Raw genomic sequence first — 22,573 nt, forward strand, 5'->3', positions numbered from 1 at the left:
TGGGCACAACCACCACATATGAAAAAAGGTACCTTTCGCATGTTTACATTTCCAACATACATCTGACATTTTGGTATTCATCCTAGCTATCTTAACTGGTGTCAAATACCATCTGTAAACCATTTTCATTATATTTTCTCTTAAACTATGACAAGCAGTGAATTTGATACCTTTTTGCCACAATCTCTCCCAGTCATCCATCATAATATTATGTCCTACATCTTTCGCCCAATCTATCATTGACGATTTAACCAGTTCATCTTTCGTATGCCACTCTAGCAAAAGATTATACATTTTGGAAAGGTTTTTAAAATTCGATTCTATCAGTTCTGTTTCCAGTTTTGATTTTTCTACTTGAAAACCAACTTTTTTGTCCATTTTAAATGTTTCATATACCTGATGATAATGCAGCCAGTCGGGGACCTGGCTTTTCACTTGATCGTAGCTTTTTAGCTTAAAAGAGTCCCCTTCCTGCTGCAATATGTCCATATATCTTAACCAGTTTGCAGACATGTTCGGTCTCTTATAGGCTTTGGCCTCCACTGGAGAGATCCATCTAGGGGTCTTTCTCTCTAACAAGTCTTTATATCTAATCCAGACCTGATACAAGGATTTTCTAACTATATGAGACTTAAAAGTTCTGTGGATCTTAACCTTGTCATACCAAAGGTATGCATGCCAGCCAAACATATTATCATGTCCTTCCAAGTCCAATACATCAACGTTCTCTAGTTTAAACCAATCCTTTAGCCAGCAAAAGGCCGCTGCTTCAAAGTAAAGTCTTAAGTCCGGCAGGGCAAAGCCTCCTCTCTCTTTAGAGTCTGTTAGGATCTTAAACTTGATTCTTGGCTTTTTGCCCTGCCATATAAACTTTGATAGGTCCTTTTGCCATTTCTTAAAGCAATCCAGTTTGTCCAAAATTGGTATGGCTTGGAATAAAAACAGCATCCTTGGTAGGACATTCATTTTTATCACGGCAATTCTTCCCATTAACGACAATTTCAATCTTGTCCATATCTCCATGTCTTTCTTTATTTCCATCCACAGTTTTTCGTAATTGTCCTTGTACAGGTTCAAATTCTTGGTTGTGAGATTGATACCTAGATATTTTACTGTTTTGACAAAATTGAGGCCAGTGCCTTCCTGTATTCTTTGAATTTGTTCTGCACTCAATTTTTTTCCTAAAACTTTGGTTTTCTGCTTGTTTAATTTGAAACCAGCTACAAGTCCAAATTGTTCAATTATTTCCAAGGCTCTGGGAACACTGCTTTCCGGTTCCTGCAGGGATAACATCAGATCGTCCGCGAAGGCGCGTAGTTTGTATTCTTTCTCTCCCACACGAATTCCTTTTATCTGTTTGTCCTTTCGTATCATATTTAGGAGGACTTCCAGGACCGTAATAAAAAGTAAAGGGGAAATAGGGCACCCTTGTCTTGTTCCCTTTTCAACTTCAAACTCCTCCGATATCACACTGTTTACTATTACTTTAGCTCTTTGTTCTGTGTAGATGGCCTTAATGCCATTCAAAAATTTTTCTCCAACTCCCATCCTTTCCAGATTCTTTTTCATAAATATCCAAGAAACTTTATCAAATGCTTTCTCTGCATCAACAAACAGTAGTGCCGCATCTGTGTTTATGTTTCTCTCCAGTTTTTCTAAAATATCCACAATAATTCTCGTGTTGTTACTAATTTGTCTTCCTGGCAAGAAACCTGCTTGGTCTCTGTGTATATAATCTTTCAACACTCTTTTCAACCTTGTAGCCAATACATTTGCAAAAATTTTATAATCCACATTCAAAAGGGATATTGGACGGTAATTTTTCATTTGAGTCTTATCCGTATCTGGTTTTGGAATCAGTGTGATAAAGGCTTCTTTCCACGTCTCTGGTGCCCTATCTCCTTCTAGTATTTTGTTGCAAATTTCTCTTAGCGGCTGTGATAGCCAGTCTTTCAATGTCTTATAATATTTTGCTGTTAATCCATCCGGTCCTGGAGCCTTCCCTAATTGCATGTTATTTATTGCATCTTCTATCTCCTGTGTCGATATTGGGTGGTTGAGAGTAGCTAGTTTTTCCTCTGGGACTTTTTGCAATCCGTTCTTTTCCAGAAATCGGTCTATTTCTGCTTCATCTATCTTCTCCTCCTTGTACAGTTGCTTGTAGAATCTTTGAAAACACCATCTGATTTCCTCCGGTTTCTCCACATTTTTTCCATTTACTACCAAATTATTGATGACATTTGCCTTTTGTCTTTTCTTCAATTGCCAAGCTAGTAGTTTTCCACACTTATTAGCCGATTCAAATGTTCTTTGTTTCATCATTTTCACTTTCCATTCAATGTCCTGATTCATTATATTAGCATATTGGGTTTGCAAGTATTTGATTTCTTTTTGGATTTTAACACATCTGGGATGTCCTCTTAATTCTTTTTCCTTTTCTTTGATTGATTTCAACAATCTCTCCATTTCTGCATTTTGTTGTCTCTTCTTTTTTGCTTTTTCACTAATGAGAAATCCTCTCATTACAGCTTTACTTGCATCCCAAGCAATTCTTTTCTCCACCTCGGAACTCCAATTTATCTGAAAGTATTCTTTCATCTTTTTCGCCGCTCTTTCTACTAGCTTGGTGTCTCTCATCAAAGCGTCATCCATTCTCCATCTAAAAGAATCCTTGGAAATCATTTTTAAATTTAACTGTACCGGATTGTGGTCTGAAAGAGTTTTAGGACCAATTTCTGCCTTTTGTATTTTTGGAGCCAATTCATTCGAAATCCAAATATAATCTATCCTCAACCATGACTGCTGAGATTCACTAAAATAAGTTGCCTCTGTATCTGTAGGGTTTTTTAATCTCCAAGAGTCCACCAAATTCAAATTATCCACCATTTCGAAAAAAGTCTTTGGGAGTTTCCCATCATTCGTTAATTTGGTTCTTTGAGATCTGTCCATTAGTGTGGAAACTGCACCATTAAAGTCTCCAAGGCAAACTAATTTGTAATCCAAATAGTCCAACAGCAGATCATGTATTTTCTTATAAAAAATTGACTTTCCGTCATTTGGTGCATAAAGTCCCAGAATCAAAAGTTTTTCGCCTTGTATATTAATTTCAATTGCGATGTATCTCCCTTCTTCATCTTTAAAAAGCTGTCTTGGGCTATATTTCTCCTTTACATATATCACTACTCCTCTCTTCTTGACCTTGTCCGATGATATAAACTCTTGGCCTAATTTTTTGTTCTGTAGTAATCTTCTATGACGTCGGGCTATGTGGGTTTCCTGTAAACATATTATATCCAAATTCTTCTTTTCTATGCTGTAAAACACTCTGCGTCTCTTTGGTCTCTGATTCAATCCCCGGACATTCCATGTCATTAGCTTGAGTGCCATTTTCCTTTCTTTATTCTTCTCCTCCAGTTGCTTCTCCTTTCTTGTCTTTCTCTGGATCCTGGCTTGAACCTGGTAAACTTGGTAGTCCCGGCGGTGGTGGAAATTCCGCTGGGAACCTGTAGAATTGTGCTGGATCGAGTGGTGTGCCTTTAAATTGTTCCTGATGCTTGTCCAAAAACTTTTGCTTCTCCGCCAAGGACCTTATTCTTATCTTTTTTCCTTCAAACGTAAATGCCAGGCCTTCTGGAAATTCCCAACTGAAGGGAATTTTTCTTTTTCTAAGCTCAGTCACCAAGTCGTTGTAAGGAACTCTTTTGTCCAGGAAAAATCTGGGGATGTCCTTATAAAAAATTACTTTATTCTGCTCTACCACCAGGTTGTTTCTATAATGCAAGTCCAGAAAAAAGTCCCTATCGTGTCGATCGTGTAACACAATCAAACAGTCACTGACTGTTTTGTTACTTTTCTTTCCTCTGGAACCTCTTGGACCAAATCTGAAGGCCTTCACTATGCGCGCTGAGACGTTAACTTCTTCTAGCTCCCAATATCCTGAAAATAGCTTCACAATATAAGCTTTTAGGTCTTCCCCTTCCAATTCTGGAAGACCCCTTAGACGGATGTTGCCCTCTCTCTGATGTAGTTGCAGAAAAGCGAGAGACTCTTCAACAGTTCTCTGTCGTGTTCCAATATTCTCTATCTGCTCCAAATCCAAATTGTCCAATTTTTCCTCCACCTTTTTTATTTTTTCTTTGACCACTTTAATTTCCTCAGAGTCCTTTTTCAGGGTGGTCACCTCCTGCCCAATTCTATTAATTTCTTCTCTATTCTTCCTTACGTTCTCCTCAATTTGCCCAATTGATTTTTCCAGGGTCTGCGTAGAGTTTTTAATATCAGCTTTTATGTCAGCTTGTAATTTTTCTATTGCTGAGTTCACTGCTGTATTTCCTGATGAAACTTGATCTTGTGTTTGCTTCAACCCTTCAGTGACGCTTTTCAATCCTGCTGCAATTTCTGCCACGCTAACAACCAATTTCTCCATTTGTTCCTGTAGAGTTAGGGAAACAGAGCCTCTTTTTTGTGCAGAGCTAGAACCAGTTGTTTTTGATCTAGTGTCCATCTCCTGTGGGCTCTGCAATTGTAATCTCAAGGTCACTCCAGTTGCTGTGGTAACAATCTCAGACATTCACAGCAGAAGGCCAACAGTCCCAAAAGTAAACACCAGGTGGCCAGCAGCTCAATTCTGAGAACAAAGAGACTGCTGAGCCAGGAGCCCACACCAGTCCCAAAAATCCAGCTTTTAGGCAAAGAGTTTAAATTTTCCAAAATATAAATTCCTTAAAGCCAAGAAGGGTTTATTTTCATATAGCCCAAGTCAGTAACAGTTTCTAACTTGCAGTGTTGCCACCAAAGTCCATAAAGTAACTTGTATCTGGTTACAAAGAAGTCAAAATGTCTCCACTGGTAAACAGTCACTGAAACACCAACAAAGAAAAAATGGCAACAATATATCACAGCCCGCTACTGACCCGGAATCCTAATCCAGAGGGTGAGGGGCATCTTCTTTTGCCATATCAACTGTTTTTAAGTCTTTAAACATCCTTTAAGCAACTTTTAATCAACTTTTAAAAAGTTTGGCAGAGTTCGCAAAACTTTCCCGTTAGTCGCGGCTTTGATCTTTTAGCGCTACCAAGCTCGCACAAACAGTTCAAAGGGAACAGGCTTCCTTTTGCAGTTTCCTCTGCAAGCAGTGCTCTTTAAACTTGTAAAATAATCCAATATTTTAACTTACAGAGTTTCTTTGGAAGTTTCTGTGTAGGAAGTGCCGGGTGCTCAGGTCTGGCGGGATCGCTGCTTTGATCCTCCGCAGGCAGTCGCTTCTTCAGTCCCGTGCTGGGGCTCCGCTCGCCTGATTTTCCCCCTTACGAGGGTCAATCAGGAGCGGAGACAGCACGTCTGGGACCCACGAAGCCGTCGGTCCACGGGACGCTCTTCCCGTGGCTTTAAGGGACCCGTGGCGCAGGCACGGAGATCCCTATCGCCTAACGGAGGACGGAGCCGTCGGACTCCCGTCCGCCATTGACTCGGCACCTAACCGGAAGTCCAGGAGGGCATTCTACAGGGGGAAATGATATAAGGCTCCAAAGGATTTCATTCTTAGTAAAGATGCAGGGTATTAGTAATAGTAATAATAATAATAATTTTATAAGCATTTTAATATTGTTATTTCTTGGTTTGGTTTGATTCATGATTTGACAGTGTTGGAAGTTTGAATAAAATACATTAATTGAATTGAATTGGGAAGAAAGGTGAAAATATAAAGATTTATGCTTGACTGAAAGAGTAGACTGCTTTTGCTTCATTAATTTCCCCAATAATCAATGCTTTATATTTAACTTCACATGCACATACACATATTAGCAAGAAGGTAAATAGCATAATAAAATTAGCTTTAAAAAAAACACTACAAGAACTAAGGATTTGTTGTTTTGCCTTTAAATATGCCCTTTGCAAACAAATTATTATATTTGGACTTCACACTATATTAACATAGCTCTACTTTCCCCCACTCTCTCTTTTATAAGAACCTATAAACATTTTTATTCACTTCACAGCAGGCTGACTGAACAAACTTTCCATTCCAATGCAGACTGAGTTTTATGCCCCCTCATGCAATAGCAGAACAGAAAAACGTAGTTCACCTATTTAGAGGGATATATACAGTGCATAAGCTTCTTATTTAATTAGGTGGTAGAAAAATCCCCTGCTGGCTAATAATGCCTAGGAAGCAAAGCAATGGACCAAGAGACTACTACAGTTTAGTCAAAATTGTGTAAAGCAATCTTCAAGATATTCTGAAAAAATGCCAACATATGTGGAAAAAAACTTGAAACAGCACTTTTTCAAATGATAATTGTGGTGGTGGGTACATTTACTGTGTATGCATTATAATGGTGGTTTTCAAACTTTCTGTCCTCAGGGAGCCCTTAGAGACTGGTTTGTCAAGGAACTGTTACAGCATGCTGCAGAATATGTGCTCTGGGACGCACTGCCAGCCTGATGTGCCTCACTGCCCGATTTCCTCTTCTGTAACTGGTGAACAACCAGTCTTTCGGGGAGCCTTCCTTGATGGCCATCGTTAAGCATCTCACTGAGATGAGTCGGTGCGTCCTGTATTGCTGCCTGAGGCAAAACGGGAAGATGTCGCTTTGCCACTGCCACCACCAAAGCCTTCCTTACATGGCAACACCCAGAAAGCAGTGGCAATAACTGTGGGTTCTGGTGAGATCTCACACAAGATCTCACGGAGTACATTAGATCTCACAACATTTTGGCAAGCTATTGCCAGTAGCTACCAGAGCTACCAGAGCTGCATCTCCTGCTCAGCCCCACTGCTCCAAAGCAAGCCGCGAGAGAGGGAAACAGAGCCCTGCCTCGCAGTTCGCCCCAAAGCAGCGGCGCTGGGCAGGAGCTAAGCGGCTGCTGCCCAGCCCCACTGCTCCACAGCTGGCGGCTGAGTGGGGTGGAGAAGCCCAATTTTGGGCTGCTCGCCACTCTGCCGCTTGTGGAGGGGGCGGAGAAGCCCGATTTCAGGTTGCTCCCCCCTCCCCCGGCACTCTGCCGCTTGCAGAGTGGCGGCGGGGCAGGCTGGCCAGGACCCCCTCCATTTTGGCGCCCTAGGCAATTGCCTAGTTCGCCTAAATGGACGTGCCGGCCCTGGTTGCAGGGGATCTGATGCGGTGGTCGGGGCTCCTTTAAACTTCTCCCTTGAGGGGAGTGAAGCCGCGGACCCCTCAATGTTAAGTGTGATGGAGCCTGCACCTCCCCAGCTGAGCAGCCCCGATCCAGCTCCTGTTCCCGTGCAAGCAGCAACGCTGCCTAGCAGAGCAGCCCGATCCCACTACTTGCCTGCAAGCAGGAGCAGGCAGGGGGGTGGGGGTGGCGGCCCAGCCCCTCTTCCCTCATTCTGAAAACTGAAGTGTGGCAATCAAAACGGAAGTTATACTAGGAACAGAGCATGTTCGGTGTCCCAAAAAAGTTAGAAAACCAGAACACTCATTTCCAGGTTTGAAGTGTTCTGGTTCCAAGTAGTTAGAGGACTAAGCTGTTCGAAAACTGAGGTACCACTGTGTTGCTCCACTCTCTCTCCACACGGATGCGCCAACCTCCCCTTCTAAACTACGTAAGTGTGTAGGGCAAAGAGAAAAGAGCGCATCTTGGACAGGAAGTGAAGCATGCATGACACAATTAACAGAGAAAGGAGAGCAAAGAAGGTTGTGTTAACATGATACCTGGTACACAAGCTAGCACATTTAAAATAAACATTTCAATTACATCAAGCTAATATTGATTTAATTAAATGTTATTCTTATAAAGTAAACCAAATGATCTCTTCTAGCAAGGGCTGGCCCTGGTTTAATTTGCCACTGCTTCCTAAAAAAGTATTTTTTCATTGCCTAGTTCTCACAAACAGCAAGTGAGATGGTAAACCTGTATATGGATGGTAAAGGGACCTCTGACCATTAGGTCCAGTCGCAGACGACTCTGGGGTTGCGGAGCTCATCTCGCTTTACTGGCCGAGGGAGCTGGCATACAGCTTCCGGGTCATGTGGCCAGCATGACTAAGCCGCTTCTGGCGAACCAGAGCAGCGCACGGAAACGCCGTTTACCTTCCCGCCGGAGTGGTACCTATTTATCTACTTGCACTTTGACGTGCTTTCGAACTGCTAGGTTGGCAGGAATATGGATGGTACCATGGCTAAATTGTCCTCCAGACAAAATAATAATAATAATAATAATAATAATAATAATAATAATAATAATAATAATAATAGAAAACTGTTAGAAAACTTGTATGTTAGGGGAAATGGTTGCACCTTAGCCTCCTCTCTGACATGCTAATTTTCTATATGTAAGAATGGGCTTTGGTGTAGTTGTATTCCCTACACATAGATTTATCACACCAAACACAGATTTATCACCCAACCACCCAGCCCCTCTTCCCTCTTCTATTTCTATTTTACTTTCCTCCCATGAGATCAGGATGACATATCCCTGGCCCCCATACATACCTTACACATTTTTGTTCTCACAACAACCCTGTGAGGTAGATTGCACTGAGAAAGAGTGACTGGCCCATGGTTACCCAGTGAGTTTTGTGGACGAGTTGGGATTTGTAGTAGTCTGACCTCCTACACTACTCCGACTAGTATGCTTGAGATAATACCTTGTGGGACTCATTGGTGTTATGCTCTCTTATGCACAACAGATATTTTTAGAGGAATTAAAGCCTTTAGGGGAATTACTAAAATTCCTGGTGGCTGTCACTTGGCAGCTGATTTCTATAATCCTCCTTTCTGCAAATCGGAGTGAAGAACTCCCATCCTGTTTGGCTGCCTTGAAAGGAAGAAGCTTTGAATTTGCTCGCTTGGCACACCAAAGATAATCACCCCACATTTTAAAGTATAAGAAACCCCCCAACTAGCCTGCATGTTCTCTTTAAGGTGCATAATTAGAGGATAGATGTTCCAGGCCTAGGTTTTTTCAATGGAAAACAATATCATTATGGTAAACTGAGAGAGGAGGAAAAACAAAAACATTTCCTGAGGTTATAGTGAAAAATGATTTTGCTGTCATATAATGTCAAGTGAAATTGTAAACTATATTTTAAAAGAGAAACAGAAGCATGCTTCTTCATGTAATGACCCACTTTGTTTGGTGTGACCTGGATTTAGGTCAAGTAAATACATTTAAAATAAATCTGCCCATAAACATCTCAGACAGACAGGTTTGTAACTGACGTTCACCTGTCTTATACTGGAATACTAGGACTGCTGCCCCTGCTTGCTTTGCTCACCAATCCCACCTACTCTGCCCTCCTTGAGAGAACATCTTTTTGTGTGTCTCCCTTTATACAATTTTCAGCTCTCTTGAAAACTGCAATCTGTCTCTAATCTGGTAAGCACCTTTTATGATGCTCCCAGCCTGCAATTATATACCCACTTACCTTGAATGAAGCTCCACTGAAGTCAGTGGGGCATAGTTTTGAGCAGACATGTATAGGATTGCACTTGCAGTCTCTTGTCTACATAGTGTGCCAGATCCTATAGGCATGGGAAATGAAGGCAAACAGGATGGTTTTCAGAAGAACGTTTTTAGAAATTTGGTCTAGCATAAACTCACCGCCGATTGAGTTGCTCCATTTGTTGGACTGACCCTGATCTGCGTATTCCATCAAGAGTAGCTGCTGCAGTAGGACGCTGCCAAGTTGTAGTTCGATTCACATGATCCACATAGAATACCCGACCGTGGCTATCTATCCGAGCTTCCCAGTCTTGCATTAAACGTGTTTTTTTAGGAAATTGGAAAAAGACAGAAAATGAGGTCATTTGTGGACATCCAGAAATCTAGACTATTAGGGGAATCCAGATATATAAACATTCCTGCCCAAAATCTATAGTATTATGCAAACATATTTACCAAACAGAAAAAAGCAACAACTACTGCACAGGGTTCTGATCAAAGGACATTCCTAAATTAAATACAAGATTTAAGAAGTGACCAACAACTTGATAAAACACAGTGTTTAAGAACATCAGCATGGGAGCATTCTAATGCTTAACAGGTCAGTGTTTTTAGAATTAACCCAGAAGCAAATGAAACACCATAAACACCACCCTGGCAAAAGAGTTGGGGCAATACGGTGCCCAAGTCACATTTGGATTATGTGGACGTCCTGAACTGCACTAGCTCTGCCACCTATATAGTACAGGCAAAAAATGGATCCAGCACAGGTTCAAATTCCAAGACCATGAGGTGCCCAGGTTTTTGGTGGAAGGAAGATGAACTGGACAGCGTATCCCAACACTGCAGAGTGGGGCTCTTACCTAAAGCAAATTTTGTAGTTGTACTTCTTGAGCTTCCTAATCAGTCGTCAGTCTTAAAGCTATAACCAAATGGTGCTTGCCCATCCACTGAAATTAATGGTTCTTATACACATGAGATTTCTAAATGTGCTTTGGACCTCCTGCATAGGGAAGGCTTCTGGATCTCAAAATCACGTGCATTTTAAAAAAGGGTTTAGGACCCTGATGGGAGCTAGAAAATCTAGGGAATTGTGCATTATTCCATACTTAGCCTTATTCATAGTCCCAAGTTTCATGAGAGTGATCCCTAAAAAGGGTATATTTTACCCATAACTGTGGGCATGCGTAGAAGGAGCAGAAAAGTATACATATGCTTTGCTGGACAAAAAGCCACACTATGGAATGTTTGGACTCAACCTTACATAACTCTACATAGCAAACAAACATGCAGTGTTTGGGACACTGGTACCCACCATTTCCTCCCCAGGTTATATTTGAATTACTATGGCTAGTAAGCCTGCCACAATGTGCAATAATGCAATGAATCGTTTAGAAAGCACTCACAAATCACATACAATGGTTAATGCCAACATGAAAGCCCAGAGCTAGAGGTTTGCCAGTTTAATTGGAAAGCACCATAGTGGCATGACAAGCAGTGGGGAAGGATTGCAAATACTAGACATTATGGTACATTTCCCCACATAATTGGTGAACATTGAAGATCTGTGCAACAGTGCAGATGGACAACGCATTGCAAAGAACACAGACAGTTGTGAAAGAAGGTCTCTGAGTTAGGGCCATTTCATGTTTGTGTGTAGAAAAAAACATAGCATATGAAACAGCCCAGCCAATGAAACACCTGAAGTAGGAGCTTGCTGACATACAAGTGCTAAAAAGGAGAATATGGTGGGGACATGCCAAGTTATGCATCACTTCAAGCAGATTGTATGCATGTCTTCTCAGATGTCTGTCCCAAAGAGCCAGGCATGATTCTGAAGTAAGTGTATTTAGGACTGCAGCCATTCAGTCACATCCTATGCATACTCCACTATGTACAATGGTTCGTGTTCCCTATAAGTGTGTGTTAGGATTGCAGCTTAAATCTCACTGACAGCAATAAGATTATTTGTTTCAACAGCACTGAATTTTAACTGGAATGGAGTCAGTGGTTATATCAGGCTACTTTGTTTTGAAAGGGACACATAAGTTCTTGCCTCTCAGGTCCCAGAAGAGCTGTTGTGAATATTCTGTGGTCCTTTGAATTCTCCCAAGTGGCCCTACCCTAGACCTTTCAGGAAGATTTCATCTTATTCTAACCATCACTCTTTGGCTTCCACTGGAAAAATGCTTTAAGACAAGCATATCTCTTTCTCCATCAAGTCAAGCATACGATAATCCATGTTTAAGATATAAAATAGATTCTCTCTGCTTAAGGGTGATTTACTCAGGAAGCAATGAAGGCATATTACAAATGCCAGAAAAATGAAAAAAAAATCTTTAGATCAGCGTGTAGTTAAAAAAATGTGCTTTAAAAATTCATGCCACTAAGAATTATCGTCCCTATGTGGCTTTCAAATCAAATGGAAAACTGAATAATTCAATTCCTGCAGCAACTATTCAATTGACATGTCACATGAAAGACAAACATGTTCAGGGACATAGAATATATAGCTACTAAAGATTCAGTGATACGAATGAATATATTACTGAAGACCTTTTTAGCTGTTTATACCTCTATGCTTGGGATTTCATATCAATTAATCTCCACAATAAACACTGTCAATAAATCTATCAGTAAAATATGAGATGAAAATGTAGAAGGGTGAATTAAAGGGCCCCTAGGACCGAAAATAACTGGAATCCATTGAATCTTCATAGATTTAGGTATAGAGTCCACATAAACATTCTTCCTAAACAACAGTAGGCCATAATCTGAAATCTAATTTGCCTTCACTTGCAAAGTGGTTGGAAAAGATTCTGGAGGAGAGACATATGAACTTCTCTTATTTCCTTCTTCTGCCTTAATCTACAGCAGACTTCAGCTAATGCTCCAGGCAACTGAAGGCTTCCTTTGGCTTTACTGCATCAACAAAGTAAGAACCAAATCCAGCGATGAAGTTTAGGGAACATCCACAGCCCAGTGGAGGAAGGTCACCAAAAACAAAATAACTGGATTAAAAACAAAAACATAAAGCTTTCTTTGCAAACTTTACAGCATTATGTGTTACAGGTCAGAGTATGCCATCTACTGGACATTTTTTTGTTAATGCAAGATGCTAGGTACTCCTTATGAATAAGAGGCATATTAAAAGTGGTGAAAAATGCATAAACCTGGAAGGACAAAACAGAAATATTCAAGTTCTGCTCCAGAAATGCCACTGCCACTCCAGGAATTCCACCCCACTAACATGCTAAATGCTATCTGTCAATGAATACTTTTCAATCTGTACAGCCCAAGGGTGTACAGGATCCTAGGAAATGTGAGAGCTACCACACATTTAAGGAGGCCGTTATAAGACCTCTATTGATAAAGCCCTCCCACATTGGCAATCTCAATATCCCATTTTTGGGATCCCATCTCATCTCCAGGGGTTTCTGAAGGACACTGATTATCTAGATCCACTTCAATCTTGTTTCAGACCTGGTTATAGGACAGACGGCTTTGGTCGACCGCCTTGGTGGATTTCTTGAGAACTAGACGGAGGAGTGTGTCCTTGTTGGTTCTGCTGGACCTCTCGGTGACTTTCAGGAGCATCGATCATGGTGCTCTTCTGGGCCAATGGTATCCTGCTGGGAAGGGACTTGGAGGCACTGTTTTACAATGGCTCTGTTCCTTCCTGAAGGGGCTTCTGCCAGATTGTTGACCGGGGCTGCTATAGGGAGCATACATAACAGTTCCCAAGCTACATAACAGCTCCACTGGCTAACCATCTGTTTCTGGGCACAATTCAAAGTGCTGGTTGTGACCTATAAGACCCTCTATGGCTTAGATCCAAGCAATCTGACAGACTATATTCCCTCAAATGAAATTGCCCAGGTTTTGAGATCTTCAGGGGAGGCCCTTCTGTCTGTCAAATAATGCTATTTTAAAAATTTAGGGAACATTCTCACTTTACCTTTGATGTCTATGCTACTAATATGCTACAGCTTTAATTTTAGAGAAAATGTGCTAATTTAAAAATTATCTGTACTATAAAATAACAGTTGTAACTATATACAGGTATGTAGCCGTGTTGGTCTGCCATAGTCAAAACAAAATAAAAAATAAAAAAAATCCTTCCAGTAGCACCTTAGAGACCAACTAAGTTTGTTCTTGGTATGAGCTTTCGTGTGCATGCACACTTCTCCAGATACCGTATCTGAAGAAGTGTGCATGCACAAGAAAACTCATACCAAGAACAAACTTAGTTGGTCTCTAAGTACAGGTAAGTAAAAAATTATCAGTTTTAGACCCCTAGGTAGTTTTAGACATTACCCCATTTGCCTTTACACTATTCCATCCTTATTTCAGACATCATGATATATTGGTATATTGCAGTTTAGCTTGTGATATATCACAATGCTGAAAACAAGAAATTACCCATCCCTATTCAGTGTGACATTAATTATCTCCATCTTGCCCTCATCTTTTTTCTTTTTTTTTAAACAGCTGAAGATTTATTAAACACATCAAGGCCACAATCTGCCTTCCTGCAAAAACCTAGCTGAAATGAACAGTAGCTCTGATTCAATTCTGCAAGGCATGTTCTGGAGAACTTTCCAGAAAGTTTTGCATCAAGTGATACACTGATAGAGTGAAGTCAAAGTATTTAAAATGAAATTATAGAGGGTTTTAAAAGATAATTTTTATGGTGTGAGCTCCGCTTCCTTCCACCTTCACAGGAGAGAGGTATACCCTGTCGAATCCTCTGCTATATTGGCCATCAATCCTGTCCTTGTAAAAAACGGTAAACTGCCACAGTTCAAGAAAAAACCCATGAAACAAAACAGCAAGCAACAGTGATAAAAACAGGACACATGTAAGCCAGCAACGTACATGGGTGTTACATTCCGGGGATCATGCATACAGCCAAAACTGTGTATAGTCCAAGCCCATTGGGTTCAATGGCAAGTGGGATTGCCAAAGTAATTTCCCCGGGAAGCCTGCCTCTTTTCCGCCCCTTTTTATTTATTTAGTTTTGATACACTTTTAAAGCTGAATGCACACAAGTTAAATGTGTGTAAGTTGCAGGCTTACTGTAATCAAATGCCTGCTTAAAAAACAAAAAAACCTTGGAAGCTTTATAGAAACCAGTCCAATTTGTACTCCACCTCATTGATCATTGCAGTCTGGGGGTGACTCTGCTGAAATCCTTGCCTCTTGCTATTGTAGTTCTAACTGCCTGCAACGATGGCCTATGATGCTGGAATTGATCACCTGAATACAACTGGTCTGTGGACTTCTGTAGAAAAAACCATCCTTCAGATGGGTCGGCCCCGTCCTGTGAAGGACTTTATGGATCAAAACCAAAACCCTGAATTGAGCCTGGATGCACACGGTAGGCAGCCCAGTTAGTACAATACTGGTTGGATATGCTTATGTTTCCATTGCCTACTAGAGGACAAGCAGCTGCAGTTTGCACCAGCTGCTCAATTACCTGTTTGAACTGCCTACCTCTTTCAGTTCACAAAGCTGTTGGCTCTGACCTGGCTTCTCAGTTTGAGCAACTTCATTTGCTTAAAGTGAAATTTTAAACAAATCTGGATGTTCATTCCCCATACGTAATTTTGGAGGATTCAAAAGAGTTTCGGAACGACAGGTGAACTTGGGTTTTTTACACACCGCCTAGTGATATGTACCCTTCAGATAAACAGGAAAACTTGAGTTGAAGAAAGTAGTATATTTTTAAGAAACTAAAGCTTACTTGGCGGAAGAGGTTCATCAATGGCTGGGTAGTGATGCTGGTCAGACCTCATGGAGGGAAGCTGGTTGATTGGCTGAGAATTATGGAGTAAAGGGCAATCACCTATGGATAAGACAGTCAAGATGTTCATGTTCATTCATGGATGCCACACAGTGGTTACAAATGCACTGCTATAAACACAAATGACTGGAAGAACTTCAGATAAGGGCTAACAGCAATCTGGTGTATTAGCTGCCTCAAGCCCTCTTTAAAAATAATGTGCAAGGCAAAGAACTATTGAAATATGAAGTCAAAAGGAAGATTTTGTGAGTCAATGCATAGTAAGAATTGATGACTTACAATGTAAACCCAACTAATGACTGATGGGTTTGGTTCAGTCCCTGACCTCTCCAGCTATAAATTAAATAAGAGGAGAGAGAGAGAGAGAGAGAGAGAGAGAGAGAGAGAGAGAGAGAGAAGAAAGCGAGAGAAGGAAAAGCGAACAAGAGGGAGCTGAGACAAAGATAGCCAAAAGGAACATAGGAGGACCTGAGATAAGATAGAGAAGAGATGAAGTGTAGAGCCCAAAGCAAAATGGAAGTATTTCCTGAATACTAACATTCAGTCAAGGTATTCTTGCCTCCATGATCTGAGCAAACTGTCACTCATAAAGTTCTGCTATCACTAGAGTCTCTTTGAGATGCTGCAACCATCTTGTAGTAATATATCACTCTTATTTTGAGAACTTAAAACACATAACCAAGTTCTTATTGGATTCAAGGGTTCAGAGAACATTTTTTCAAACCCCAAAGAATCAACAGTTTTATCCCATTGCTTGTCATTTGCCCTTATTTTATTATGTTTTAGAACAGGGGAACATAATAATAATTTTTAAAAAAATTAGGGTAGTTGTAATGTCATCATACCATTTTTAACCAAAATAAAACACTTGATTACTAGCTTGGGCATTTTTTAATGTCAGAATCTTTCCAACTACAGGACTGAGATTATTGGGGGGGGGGGAGTGCACAGAAAATAAGGTTATACTTCTTAAAACCACAATCTGCCAGCCATCTAACTGATGTTAAGAGAAACTAAACAGCAATCCAAACCTTAGCTGGGAAGCAGCAGGGCCAAGTGGAGTGGTTGGGCAACTGCGCCATCCCAAACCCTCACACTGGCCAAGGCAGAAGATTGCGGGGAAGGTTAATTTACTTTGTGCTGTGCCACCCAGGAGCTGGCAGGAACCCCAGGAACTCAGAGGGATGGCACTGCTTATGATCCAGCAGGTCAATGGCTGCCTGTGCTCTATCCTCACAATCCATTTTGGGGCCTAATGCTGGCTGGCAAGTGCTGGATGGAACACCACCAGCGGTAGTGTTCCCATTCGCCACACTTTCCGCAGCTGCAACGAGGCTCTCCATGGTGGCAGACCCCTCGCTGCTGCACCCAACCCCCTCCAGCAGCACAGACCAAGGGGTTTGCATTACTCTGCAACTAATTTTAGGTGGCTTTTAGGACTGCCGCCAAAACAAAATGGAAAATTCAAATGACCGTAGTTTGAATAAGTAAAACATACACATTTACAGTAATTCCACGTAAAAACAATTTTAAGCTTGAATTTAACAAATTATTTGGTTTTGGTTTCCTAATAAAAATCAGTTTGAATACACTGTCCAGAAAAAAACCTGAGACAGATTTAAGAAAAACAACCCTCAAGAATTTTATACAGTGGTGCCCCGCTAGACGAAAATAATTCGTTCTGCGAATATTTTCGTCTAGCGGTTTTTTCGTCTAGCGAAGCGGCAATGCAAACCGCGGTTTTCGCTAGACGAAAAAAAAATCGTCTTGCAAGGCAGCCCCATAGACAAATTTGTCTTGCGGGGCAGCCTTCCGCTAGATGAATGCCTTTGTCTAGCGAGTTTTTTGTCTAGCGAGTTTTTCGTCTAGCGGGGCACCACTGTATATAGTTCTCTGATCTTCAGTGATATCACAACCACAAAAAGAAATTTCCCAAGCAAAAGCCATTGATGAATATACATATGTAAGTCACACTTGTTTACATGCTGAGAAAATTTGATATTTTAAAACTTGCTGCAAGTTCCTAGAGAACTAATACCTTTACTCAATTTTACTACAAGGTCACCAAAATCAGGCTTCCTTTCTGCTGCTCTTTTACTTACCACCTTACCTCCATCTAACTGAAGGTATCTAATCAAAATAGGCTGGATTTTAATTTTACTGCTTTGATGGCCTGTGTCAAGGGTCAGCATCATCAGGCACCTGTCAAGGCCCACACTATATTGGTGGTGGGCCACAATGGTGTGGTGCACTGCTTGCCCTGTAGTCTCCTGGCCCTGCTCTTCATCCTCCCTGCTGTCTGTTCACCTGCCCTTTCAAGCAAGTGAGCCATGAAAGATCAAGGAGGAGGATGTCCACTTTCTGGTGTGGGCTGAGCACAGAATGGGCAGCACCAACAACAAGGCACAAGATGAGCTCAGGGAGAAAGGCACACTTAAGAGCATCTTGGTGCAAGCCTCTAAGTTGGCACTGGCCTGAGTGGTATGGGAGCCACTGTGATAATGTAAGAATTCCTGAGCCTTGTAGGAGGAGTTGTGCTACAAGCTCCTTCATGTGCTAGGATTAACCTTCAGAAAATTGGGCTGATGGTGGTGTGGGCCCAAGATGTTTTGGCACCTAAGGCAAACTATAAAATTGCACACACCCCACCACCACCACCAGAGAAGAAGAGAGTGAAGATCTACATCGGGAACAACGGGGGAAATCGAATCCATCTTGCCCAACAGTTGAACTGGGAATCAAAAGTCATCATGGGGGAAAGGTGCCCCACTTTGAACCAAGCTGGGTGGGTGCAGAGCCCAGAAGACCCCAGAGGGCAGCCCCTGCAATTTCCTCCCTGGGGTGGGAGGAGACCAGCTGCGCTTCCTATTCACCAAGAGGCTGCTGTAGAGGGGTGGCTTCTGAGAAGGCAGGAGATCTGGCCTTCAAGGAGCACGCCACAGCCATTGCTGCCACCATGGGAGATGCATTCCTTGGAGGCCCTGTGGATCCTGCCACCTGAGGGTAGTTGCCTCACTTTGCCTCATGGGTGGGCCGGCCCTGTTTGGGGAGCAGCCACCCAATGGTTTCAGAGCAAATCCATAAACACATTTTATGCTACACAAGCAGTCCCACACTTTCCTGGGTACACATTCCTGGGGAGAAAACATGATGAACGAATCACCTGATCATGTGGTTGTGCTGATATGGTTGTGCTGGCACATAAGGGAATAGGAATTGACTTGCTAGTTCACGATTCTCTTCCAGCAGTAACCAGCCACATGCAGTTGGTGGCAGCCAGCTTCTCTACAGCATCTAACTGTTACTACAATCACAGGAGTTGTGACTGTCCATCTCTTGAATCACCTGGCTCACATAATGCAATCATCAACAGAGCTTGTGTGGCTCAGAAATGCCTTGTGTGACTCATGCTTTACATCAGAGTTTTCCAAACTTTTCATGTTGGTTACAAACTTTTTAGACGTGCATCATTTTGCAACACAGCAATTCAGTTTTACTAGCAAACTAAAGGTTAAAGTAACCCCTTTCTAGGCCCGGGAGGAGAACGGTGTTCGCCCGACACACCTGCACAGTGTTCGCCCGACACACCTGCACAGTGCAGCTGACACACTAACGTGTCGAGATACACAGCTTGGAAAACTCTGCTTTACACAATATATGAAAACCTGTAGAGCAGGCATAGGCAAACTTGGCCCTCCAGATGTTTTGGGACTACAATTCCCATCATCACTGACCACTGGTCCTGTTGGCTAGAGATGATGGGAGTTGTCACCCCAAAACATCTGGAGGGCCGAGTTTGCCTATGCCTGCAGTAGAGATTATCCACCATGTTCTTCTTTTTCTCAACCAAAAGCAAAGACTGCAATCTATGCTAAAAAAAATTCTATTTTGAAAATGTGTGCCCTGCCTTCCCCCTCAAAAGCAAAGTCAAGAGAGCAAACAAAATTTACAAAATATCAAAAAAGCTCAGCGCACAAGTACAATGCAAATCAAGTTGCTTTGAATGCCTAAATCAAATGAAATTTGAGGGTTATTTTTGCTTCTGTAGAAATCAGATTGGAAGGCAAAGGGGACAGAAGGAAAGGAGTGGTTGAAAGGTGAAGCATAAGCATGCCATTTTCACCTAACTGTGGATATTAGCATTTCACCACAATGATACAGCATAGGCTTAATTCACCACAAGAAGCCCTTTTTACACTGCTCCCCACAATTTATATGTTTTGCCAAGAAGTCACGTGACTGGTAGAGTCTGAAAATACTTCAAATACAAAGAGAGATTAGATGTTGGCATACAAAGTCCGACTGAGCGAGATCCTCACATGTTGCACACTGCAGCAGCTTAATACACCAGATGAGGATGTAGCCCTTCCCATGCACTAACTCTCTCTCCTCATCCACACACACACGCACACACACACCTGAGGTGAAATGAAATGTTTTATATAAACCAGGAAAAAGCTCCACTGAAAAAAGGAGTGCTATGAAGGGACTACTGATTCTGAACTAGATATGTTTTTTAAATCTCCTGGTGGTCTAGGCAATGACGCAACCACAAATCCTCCCACCACCTCCCTCCCTGGTCTTGTACTCCCCACACAGCTCTTACTTTCTGTAGGGAGTAGGACTGCAAGCGTGACACGGGACAGTGAGGGAGCAGAGATGGACCTCACGACCAAGGAGGGAAGTGGTGAGAAGAGGCACAGCTGCTTTGTCTCCCACAGAACCAGGCGGTTTAAAGTTATGTGTTTGGTGTCCAGGTTGCAAAGTGGCAATCCTAAGCTTCCCTACAGTGACATGCACAACATATAGGTAAGTGTGTAGGAACTCATTTATGCACGTGACCAAGAGAATCCAGCCGATACATCGTTTGTGCCTACCACCAGTGTCACATCAAAAATAATCTGACCGTGTAAGAACACTTAATTCCTGATTCTTTTCCCCCAAGCAGGGTGTTAAGTACTGCCCAACAAAACTGACCAGACCTTGGTTATTAGTTATCTCGCATAATGCCTAATATAGACAATCAACGTACTGCTCCTCCAAGTCTAACCTTCTCTTCTGTTGCTTGGGCCTGCTACTGGAGACTCTACGCTTTCTGCTGTTCTCGGCAGATTCACTCCACGAGCTACCAATTCCTCGGGCCAATGGGCAGAGCCATCCCCCTGCTCCCTGTCAAGCTCAGGGCTTTGCACCGAGTCTGGCACTGACTCAAAAGCACTGTTCTCCTCTTCCTCATCATCCTGTGAAGAAAAAACTGTGCTCTCAGAAATCTTTGCACTGTCAACAGAGGAGAATCGGGTATGGCTTGAGAACCGGTTGGTGCTGTCCTGGCCAGAGGTGCTGTAGCAGGAAGTGCTATAGCAGGAAGTGCTGTAGCAGGAAGTGCTGTAGCAAGATGGGCTATAGCAGGAAGTGTCGCACATTTCGCACTCGGCATCACCATTAGGCCTAGGACTCAGTTCACTCTCACTTTCCGTTCTGGGCCCTTCACCATCCAGCTGTTGTTCATTTAAGTCAGCTAGGTGCTCCATGGAGGCCTCTTCCACTCTGTTTTCATGGGGAGCTTCTGCTAACACTGTTTCAGTCTCGCTGGCCATGTCTTTCTCTGACACTTCCCTGACTGTCAGCTCTTCATCATTCTCTACCACACTGCCTTGTTCCTCTTCCCCTTCTCCATCGTCGCTGCTCATCTGGGCTGAAGGCAAGCTGTGTAGGAGATTGTGTATTCTTATGTAGTGTGTACGTGGGGTCTCAGGCTCTCCACAGGCAGACGCTATCACTGTCTCAAGTTCTGACACAGGCAAGGAGCAAGGCCTGTTCTTCCTTTTCGCTGTGGTCCTCAGCTGCAGCTTGTTCTTCTCCTTTTCCTCATCATTGTCTTCTTCTTCCTCCTGGGCTGAAGCTCCTTCATCGTCCTGACTCTTCTCTGGATCCTTGAGAGCTTGCATATCCCCACTCACCTCATCAATTGACAAGGCTTCTATGCTGGCAAAGATGTCGTTGTCTCCCTGCGTAACAGAATTGACTTTATTATTTTCCCTAACTTCAGATTCAGGGGGTGTGCATGCCAACAGAGCCAGTTGCTCAGTGAGGTCCATAGCACTCAGGGAAGGCATCATTTCCCCTGGGGTGGATTCCAAGGGATCAACCGTGTCTGCTGGCACTGCATCAGCCTCCCCATTTCCTGCTAGCTCTTCTTTTAAGAAGCTGTTCAGGGTGAGCTCCCCAGCACCAGAGCTATCAACATTGATGTAGATCACTGGGTATCCATTTAGCTTCTCTGGAACTGCACTTTCTGAGCTCACTGTGCTGGTGCACGGAGGCTCACCAAGGATATCCTCTGCTGAGATATTCATGGTGCTTTCCTGGAAATCAGCTGACTCAGGATCTGCAGTAATAGAGACCTCTTCATCATCTGTTGGGAACATGAAGGAAAGGTGTTACTTAAGCAAGCAAAGCCATTTGCTGAATCATGTGCATGCTACCATAACCCAAACAGAAATAGGTAAGAGCCACTGTCAGATGCTTTTCAACTGAGGCATGCTCAGGAATAAAGGTCACATCACATATATCATTAATAGCAGGGTGGTTAAACTCCCCCCACACCCAGGTTTTTAAAATTAAAAACAAACTTTTACATTCTAGATGATTAATTAAAATATAAATCATAACATATTTTTAACAGCCTAGCTTTAATGTTACAATGTTTTAAGATACTAAAGCAAAGCATATACTTCACATCCTTTAAAACTGAATCCACTATATAATATCAAACATACCTTAGCTAAAATCCTATGCATACTTCTGGCTACAAATGCTCAATATTGTATTGTAAGTTAATGAGTACTTTTCACCATAACAAATAATCTGTGGCTAAAATAGCTACCTTTAAGGTTAGCGGTGGAATCCCATGCATGTTTACTCAGAAGTAAGTCCATCCGAGCTCAGTGAGTCTTACTTCTAAGTAAATACAGAATTGCCATTGAAGTATTGCAAACATGGGACAATAATTCCTATACAGGCAGCTCCTGTTTTGTGTGTGTTCAAAGAATGTGTGACCATGAACGTACACAACACCGCAATCTGGAAGTGGTCAGAAAAGGGGACAGAATGGTGGTGGTGGTGGTGGAATGGGGCAGAGCGCAGTGGGCCTTACATGCACTCCACAGACACGCGTGGGGGTAAGAACCACAACCCCCGCGCAAAACACTTGTTGCCTGTACCATATTTATTGAGGCAAGAATGGTCCATCTTTCTGGTTTTGCATGCAAGGAAAGTAGACAGGTATCTATATTTTGAAATAGAAGGCAATTTATCTGTTTGTTCTACACATGAGGTTAACTTCTTGTTACTATCCTT

General features: G+C 42.3%; 1 protein-coding gene across 1 annotated transcript in view; it reads right to left on the reverse strand.

Moving 5' to 3' along the window:
* HECW1 (HECT, C2 and WW domain containing E3 ubiquitin protein ligase 1) overlaps positions 1-22,573 on the reverse strand; it is a 184,102-nt gene that overhangs the window by 41,479 nt on the left and 120,050 nt on the right. The window contains exons 10-12 of the mRNA XM_033166078.1: positions 20,265-21,629; positions 15,155-15,256; positions 9,568-9,718 (exon numbers count right to left, since the gene is read on the reverse strand). Coding sequence (XP_033021969.1) covers positions 9,568-9,718; positions 15,155-15,256; positions 20,265-21,629 — 1,618 coding nt within the window. The remainder of the gene's footprint in view (positions 1-9,567; positions 9,719-15,154; positions 15,257-20,264; positions 21,630-22,573) is intronic.

The sequence above is a fragment of the Lacerta agilis genome, chromosome 12 (assembly GCF_009819535.1).
Source record: "Lacerta agilis isolate rLacAgi1 chromosome 12, rLacAgi1.pri, whole genome shotgun sequence".
Classification (NCBI taxonomy): Eukaryota; Metazoa; Chordata; class Lepidosauria; order Squamata; family Lacertidae; genus Lacerta; species Lacerta agilis.